At 48.6% G+C, this 8,584-nt stretch overlaps 1 protein-coding gene across 1 annotated transcript in view; it reads left to right on the forward strand.

Moving 5' to 3' along the window:
- The first annotated feature begins 1,483 nt into the window (after positions 1-1,483).
- miga1 (mitoguardin 1) overlaps positions 1,484-8,584 on the forward strand; it is a 57,927-nt gene continuing 50,826 nt past the window's right edge. The window contains exons 1-2 of the mRNA XM_078408086.1: positions 1,484-1,488; positions 3,676-3,838. Of these exons, the coding sequence (XP_078264212.1) occupies positions 1,484-1,488; positions 3,676-3,838 (168 nt within the window). The remainder of the gene's footprint in view (positions 1,489-3,675; positions 3,839-8,584) is intronic.

Consider the following 8,584-nt stretch of genomic DNA (forward strand, 5'->3'; position numbering starts at 1 on the left):
AGTTCCTCTGTCTCTCTCTTCCCCTCCTCCTTCCCAGATCTCCCTCTATCTTCCTGTCTCCACCTATATCCTTCCTTTGTCCCGCCCCCCCTGACATCAGTCTGAAGAAGGGTCTCGACCCGAAACGTCACCCATTCCTTCTCTCCTGAGATGCTGCCTGACCTGCTGAGTTACTCCAGCACTTTGTGAATAAATTCCTGCACAGACCAGTCTCCACCCGAAATGTCACCTATTCCTGTTCTCCAGAGATGCTGTCCGACCCGCTGAGTTACTCCAGCTTTTTGTGTCTATCCCCACCATTGATTCCATCTGTACTTCCCGTGGAGCCTCAGAAATGCAGTCAACATAATCAGAGACTTGTCCCACCCTATCATTCCTTCTTCTCCCCGCTCCCGCCCGGCAGAAAGGCACAGAAGCTTGCAAGCGCACACCACCCCCTCTGTTATCAGGCTCATGAACGGTCCTTCCACAAGCTGGGGAATTGTCCGATTCACCTCTACCCCATTGCGGACATTGGAATTTGTCTGTGGAACTGATGCGCTACAATGCTGAGAACTATATTTTGCGCTCTGTATCTTCCACTTATCTCTGCCTATTGTACTTGACTTGACTTGATAGGATTGATGCGTAGTATTGTCTTATTTGATTGGAAAGCATGCAAAGCAAAGCTTTTCACAGTACCTCAGTACACGGGACAATAATAACCCTAAACACAAACACCCCAGACCCAACACCTTCTGGGCAAGAAGGAAGAAAGCTGCAGACAACGGATATTTACGATCTTCACTGTACCACGTGGCAATAATAAACCTAAACCTGTATTGTGTGGTCATTGCTATTAACCTTCTCCCTCTTTTGTTTCTGAAGTAGGGCATGGCGGTAGAGCTGCTGCCTTTCAGCGCCGGAGACCCGGGTTCGATCCTGCCTACGGGCGCCGTCTGTACAGAGTTTGTAAGTTCTCCCCGTGACCTGCGTGGGTTTTCTCCAAGATCTTTGCTTTCCTCCCACACTCCAAAGGCGTACAGGTTTGTAGGTTAATTGGCTTGGTGTAAATGTAAAAATTGTCCCTAGTATGTGTAGTACAGTATTAGTGTGCGGAGATCGCTGGTCGGCGCGGACTCGGTGGGCCGAAGGGCCTGTTTCCACGCTATATCTCTAAATTAAACTAAACTAAAACTATTAATTTTAGAATGAATCGAGTGGACTTGAATCCATGTGCGCATCCTTCTACTAATTAGGGTAGATGAACAAAGGTGTCCAATATTATGCACTGACCTACATATTAATACATGTCTTTTGTTAATACCAGGTTCTAAAAATAGTACTGCTGGAAGGCACTGCACTAAATCTTCAGATCCGATTTACAAGCCTGATGCTCCCTTCTGTATCACCACTGGGTTGAAGTTACGTCTTCCTCATTGGACACCAGAAATGCCTCCGTATTAATTCCAGGGCAGCCCGTCAAGTCTCCAGAGTTTCGGAGATGTGGTAGGAGACTTCATTAAAAGTTATAACGTTCGAACAGGCCCAGAGGGACTGGATGCCGGCCCAACGTTTCCTCTCGCTGGAGAGTTCGAAAACCAGGGGAGAAAATCTCGAGTCAAGTCAAGTTTCTTGTCAAAGGCACTAGCACAGTGAAATGAAGGTACCGTAAAGATCTTGTGTGCAAGCAGCATCCCTGACACACAGACTCTCCGACACACGCACACAAACATAATTTGTAGGAAGGAACTCCACACGCTGGTTTACAACGAAGATAGACCCAAAATGCTGGAGTAACTTAGCAGGCCCTTCCAGCCGGCACCGCCGTTCAATATGATCATGGCTGATCATTTAAAATCAGTGCCCCTTTCGTTCTTTCTCCTCCTATCATTGAGGGCGTGCAGCGTAGGTTTACTAGGTTAATTCCCGGAATGGCGGGACTGTGGTATGTTGAAAGACTGGAGCGACTAGGCTTGCATACACTGGAATTTAGAAGGGTGAGAGGGGATCTTATCGAAACATATAAGATTATTAAGGGGTTGGACACGTTAGAGGCAGGAAACATGTTCCCAATGTTGGGGGAGTCCAGAACCAGGGGCCACAGTTTACGAATAAGGGATAGGCCATTTAGAACGGAGATGAGGAGAAACTTTTTCAGTCAGAGAGTTGTAAATCTGTGGAATTCACTGCCTCAGAAGGCAGTGGAGGCCAATTCTCTGAATGCATTCAAGAGAGAGCTAGCTAGAGCTCTTAAGGATAGCGGAGTCAGGGGGTATGGGGAGAAGGCAGGAACGGGGTACTGATTGAGAATGATCATCCATGATCACATTGAATGGTGGTGCTGGCTCGAAGGGCCGAATGGTCTACTCCTGCACCTATTGTCTATTGTCATATCCCTTGAATCCGTTCGCCCCAAGAGCTAAATCTAACTCTCTCGTAAACATCCAGTGAATTGGCCTCCACTGCCTTCTGTGGCAGAGAATTCCACAGATTCACAACTCTCTGGGTGAAGAAGTATTTCCTCATCTCAGTCCTACCCCTTATTCTTAAACTGTGTGAGCCCTGGTTCTGGACTCCCCCCAACATCAGGAACATTTTTCCTGCATCTCGCCTGTCCAATCCCTTAAGAATTTTATACATTTCCATAAGATCCCCTCTCATCCTTCTAAATTCCAGTCAATACAAGTCCGGGTCGACCCATTCTTTCTGAATGTCCTTCTCTTGTTCTTTGGAGGATTGTTAAAGTACTGGCACGGCGGTAGAGTTGCTGCCTTACTTCGCCAGAGACACGGGTTCGATCCTGACTCTGGGTGCTTGTCTGTACGGAGTTTGCACGTTCTCCCTGCGACAGAGTGGGCTTTCTCCGGGTGCTCCGGTTTCCTCCCACATCCCAGAGGCATGCGAGCCTGTAGGTTAATTGGCTTCTGTAAATTGCCCCTCGCATGCGTGGGATAGAACTGGTGCGAGGGTCTGAAGAAGGGTCTCGACCCGAAACGTCGCCCATTCCTTCTCTCCTGAGATGCTGCCTGACCTGCTGAGTTACTCCAGCATTTTGTGCATAAATACCTTCGATTTGTACCAGCATCTGCAGTTACTTTCTTACACTAGTGCGCGGGCGATCGTTGGCCGGCGCGGACTCAGTGGGCCTGAGGGGCTGTTTCCGCGCTGTACCTCTAAGCTAAAATGAATCGGAGGTCCCCAATGTTGGGGGAGTCCAGAACAAGGGGCCACAGTTTAAGAATAAGGGGTAGGCCATTTAGAACGGAGATGAGGAAGAACTTTTTCAGTCAGAGAGTGGTGAAGGTGTGGAATTCTCTGCCTCAGAAGGCAGTGGAGGCCAGTTCGTTGGATGCTTTCAAGAGAGAGCTGGATAAAGCTCTTAAGGATAGCGGAGTGAGGGGGTATGGGGAGAAGGCAGGAACGGGGTACTGATTGAGAGTGATCAGCCATGATCGCATTGAATGGCGGTGCTGGCTCGAAGGGCTGAATGGCCTACTCCTGCACCTATTGTCTATTGCCTATTGTCTATTGACTGAAGATTCAGACCAACGCGGTGGCTAAAGGTCTGAAGAAGGGTCTCGACCCGAAACATCACCCATTCCTTCTCTCCAGGGACGCTGCCTCAGTTACTCCAGCATTTTGTGTCTATCTTTGTGGCTAAATATAACCTCTGGCCGTCGTACGCCCATGCAGGACCGCAGTTATTTTGACGTGTACTGCCAGGCGCACTGTTAGCCCGGCATATGCTGAAGTCCCCCTTTGTCAGTCAGCCCCATGGAGCTATTACCCAGAGGCTCACAGACACCGATGCAAATCGGAGACGGTCATGGTGTTCAAACTCCATGAAGTGTCAGAGGTAACGTGCACAGCTGACAGTCGAGGTTTCCTGACCATTCAGCTCACCCATCCATCGTGCCCAGTGGAATTATCGTCAAGCTATTTCAGTCACGGAGCTGTGACATGTGTCGGGCAGGAATGTGGAGATTGTTACACTGACTCGGCTCCTGCTCAGTTTCTGTCACGGGAACAGCTCTCCGAGGCCCGTCCTGAACTACTATAGCTACCTCTTTTTTCTTTCTTGAGACCAAACATAATTTATTCAACTATATATTTTGGGGACGTCCAGAACCAGGGGCCACACAGTCTAAGAATAAAAGGGAGAACCATTTAAAACTGAGGCGAGAAAAAAACCTTTTTCGCCCAGAGAGTTGTGAATTTGTGGAATTCTCTGAATTTGAAAGAGAGTTGGATAGAGCTCTAGGGGCTAGCGGAATCAAGGGATATGGGGAGAAGGCAGGCACGGGTTACTGATTGTGGATGATCAGCCATGATCACAATGAGTGGCGTGCTGGCTCGAAGGGGCCAAATGGCCCGTCCGTCCGTCCGTCCATCCATCCATCCATCCATCCATCCATCCATCCATCCATCCATCCAATCCATCCATCCATCCATCCATCCATCCATCCATCCATCCATCCATCCATCCATCCATCCATCCATCCATCCATCCATCCATCCATCCATCCATCCATCCATCCATCCATCCATCCATCCATCCATCCATCCATCCATCCATCCATCCATCCATCCATCCATCCATCCATCCATCCATCCAACCATCCATCCATCCATCCATCCATCCATCCATCCATCCATCCATCCATCCATCCATCCATCCATCCATCCATCCATCCATCTATATTATTCAAAACAAACCCACCACCACAATACGAGCAAAACAAATATTCTCAATTTAATATGTCCCCCATCCTCACTGAGGACACATTCAACCCCCGCGGTGCCAGCGGTCCCGCAAATCCCCCAGGGTGCCCTTGGACAGCGCGTAGTCCCTCTCTAATGCCACCCGGCGTGGACGTAACCCCTGCAAAAGGGGCGGGCAGCCGGCTCGGGCAGAGCCCTCTCCCGCCTGGCGCCGTGACTGGCGGATGGCCAGCTTGGCCAGGCCCTGGAGCAACCCAACCAGGACATCTTCAACCCTACCCTCTTATTGGTGACCCTCGGACTATCTTGATCGGACTTTGCCGGCTTTAACCTTGCACTGAACGTTGTTCCCTTATCATGTATCTACGGTATACACTGTGAATGGCTTGACTCCAATCGCGTCTTGTTTTTCACTGACTGTTTGGCACGCAACAAAACGCTTTTCGCTGTGACTTCACTTTTTGCTCGGTACACGTGACAATAAACTAATCCAAACACTTAACCATGGGTGATCGATGGTTCTACTGATAGATGGCAAATGTCACGTCTAATTATTTACCAATGTTTGCATTCTGGAAGCATTTCGTGTCGTCTGACTCACAATCTTGGCAACAGTCAAGTTTGAGGGTTTTTTTCTGAGTTCAGTTTATTGTCACGTGTACCGAGGTACAGTGAAAAGCTTTTGTTGCGTGCTATATCCAGTCAGCAGAAAGACAACACATGGTTTGCAATCGATCCATTTACAGTGTGCAGATACATGATAAGGGAATAACGTTTAGTGCAAGGTAAAGCCAGCAAAGTCCATTGTCAAGGACAATGAAAAGATTTTAGTTCAGAGATACAGCGCGGAAACAGGCCCTTCGGCCCACCGAGTCCACGTCGACCAGCAATCTCCGCACACTAACACTATCACACACACTAGGGGACAATTTACAATTTTACCAAAGCCAATTAACCTACAAATCTGTACGTCTTTGGAGTGTGGGAGGAAAACCAGAGCACCCGGAGAAAACCCACACAGGTCACGGGGGGAACATACAAACTCCGTAGACAGCACCCGTAGTCGGGATCAAACCCAGGTCCTCTGGCGCTGTGAGGTAGCAACTCTACCGCTGCACCACCCGTAGCTTCCTAACCAGTCAGCAGAAAGACAATATACAATTACAATCAAGCCGTCCACAGTGTTCAGACACAGGTGAAGGGAATAACTTGATAACGTTTAGTGCAAATAAATTGCAGTAAAGTCCGATCAAAGATAGTCCGAGTGTCTCCATGTGTAAACGGTAGTTCAGGACTGCTCTCTAGTTGTGGGTTAGATGGTTCAGGTGCCTGATAAAATGTAGAAATGGAGATGCAGAATTCTCACTGTCTTGCTGAATTCTTGTTTTAGTTTAGTTTGGTTTGGAGATACAGCGTGGAAACAGGCCATTCGCCCACTGATCATCGATCACCCCGTTCACACCAGTCTCTGGTGTCCCACTTTCTCATCCACTTCCCTACACGTTAGGGGCAATTTTATAGAAGTCAATTAATCTACAAATCCTCACGTCTATGAATGTGGGAGGAATCTGGAGCACACAGAGGGTGGTGAATCTGTGGAATTCTTTGCACAGAAGGCTGTGGAGGCTAAGTCAGTGGATATATTTAAGGCAGAGATAGATGGATTCTTGATTAGTGCGGGTGTCAGGGGTGATGGGGAGAAGGCAGGAGAATGGGGTTATGAGGGAGAGATTGATCAGCCCCGATTGAATGGAGGAGTAGACTTAATGGCCGAATGGCCTAATTCTGCTCCTATCACTTATGATCTTATGAACCCACGTGATCACAGGGAGAACGTGCAAACTCCACACAGAGAGCACCCGAGGGCAGGATCGATCTTGGGCCTCGGGCGGTGTGAGACAACAGCTCCACCGGCTGTGTCGTAATTCACCCCAATCTTGACGTGTCTCCCAGCACCTCGTGTTCTGGTCTGAGGTCCTTCTGCAGTTGTACAGGGCCCTAGTGAGACCGCACCTGGAGTACTGTGTGCAGTTTTGGTCTCCAAATTTGAAGGAAGGATATTCTTGCTATTGAGGACAAGACCTCAATAGTAGGTTTACTAGGTTAATTCCCGGAATGGCGGACTGTCATATGTTGAAAGACTGGAGCGACTAGGCTTGTATACACTGGAATTTAGAAGGATGAGAGGGGATCTTATCGAAACATATAAGATTATTAAGGGGTTGGACACGTTAGAGGCAGGAAACATGTTGCCAATGTTGGGGGAGTCCAGAACAAGGGGCCACAGTTTAAGAATAAGGGGTAGGCCATTTAGAACGGAGATGAGGAAAACTTTTTCAGTCAGAGAGTTGTAAATCTGTGGAATTCTCTGCCTCAGAAGGCAGTGGAGGCCAATTGAAGGCAGTGAATGCTTTCAAGAGGGAGCTCTTAAGGATAGCGGAGTCAGGGGGTTATGGGGAGAAGGCAGGAACGGGGTACTGATTGAGAATGATCAGCCATGATCACATTGAAGGGCCGAAGGGCCGAATGGCCTACTCCTGCACCTATTGTCTATTGGTAGCATTGAGTTGAACTCTCTAATTTTAATAAAGCCTCCTCTCTCCTTCCTGTGCTTGAGATTCCAACCATCTACAGCTCCATGTGTCTTCATTCCTCCAGCGTCAACCTCCTGTGGATCCCTAATTTCCTGCAGTTCCCTGTTGTTTGCTGTTGAATCTTTGCCTTTCCACTTTGCTAATTGGCTTGGTAAAATTGTAAATTGTCCCTAGTGTGTGTGTGTGTAGGACGGTGTTAGTGCGCGGGGATCCGCTGGTCGACGCGGACTCGGTGGCTGAATTGGCCTGTTTCCGCGCTGTATCTCGAGACTAAACTGGCCCACATTCCCTGTACTGCCCACTGAAACATTAGGCCAGAGGTCAATTGATTGATTAATTGTAAGATACATTCTTTAGGCCCCCCTCGGTCATGGCTGTCCATGCAGCCTGCAACAGGCCCTTTGGCCCAACGAGTCCACGCCGACCATCAATCACCTGTTCCCACTAGTTCGACCTCGCTGGAATTTAGAAGACTGAGGGGGATCTTATTGAAACATATAAAATTCTTAAGGGGTTGGACAGGCTAGATGCAGGAAGATTGTTCCCGATGTTGGGAAGTCCAGAACCAGGGGTCACAGCTTAAGGATAAGGGGGAAGTCTTTTAGGACCGAGATGAGAAAACATTTCTTCACACAGAGAGTGGTGAGTCTGTGGAATTCTCTGCCACAGAAGGTAGTTGAGGCCAGTTCATTGGCTATATTTAAGAGGGAGTTAGATGTGGCCCTTGTGGCTATAGGGATCAGGGGGTATGGAGAGAAGGCAGGTACGGGATACTGAGTTGGATGATCAGCCATGATCATATTGAATGGCGATGCAGGCTCGAAGGGCCGAATGGCCTACTCCTGCACCTATTTTCTATGTCTCTATGTTTCTATGACCTCATTCCAATTTCTCATCCCCTCTCGACACACTCGAGGCAATTTTCAGAAGGTCGATTAACCTACAAACACGCACGTCTTTGTGATGTGGGAAGAAACCGGATGAAACCTGCTCGGTCACAGGGAGAACGTGCAAACTCCACGCAGGCAGCACCCGAGGTCAGGGTCAAACCCGGGTCTCTGGCGCTGTGAGGCGGCAGCTCTCCAGCTGCGAATGCGTGTGTAAAATACTGCTGCAAATGGCGGCATTCGATCCCTTCTCGTCCCACCTGCCTGCGTTTGCTCCACATATTCTCAACTGTGCAAAACCTAGAAGTATTTTCAACTCAATTACTTGCTATAAAGGAGATTTTATTTCCCCCAGGTGAAAGAGACGGGCCAAAAATATCTCTGGCACTCCTAAAATAA

The sequence above is a fragment of the Rhinoraja longicauda genome, chromosome 11 (genome assembly GCF_053455715.1).
Source record: "Rhinoraja longicauda isolate Sanriku21f chromosome 11, sRhiLon1.1, whole genome shotgun sequence".
In the NCBI taxonomy this organism is placed as follows: domain Eukaryota; kingdom Metazoa; phylum Chordata; class Chondrichthyes; order Rajiformes; family Arhynchobatidae; genus Rhinoraja; species Rhinoraja longicauda.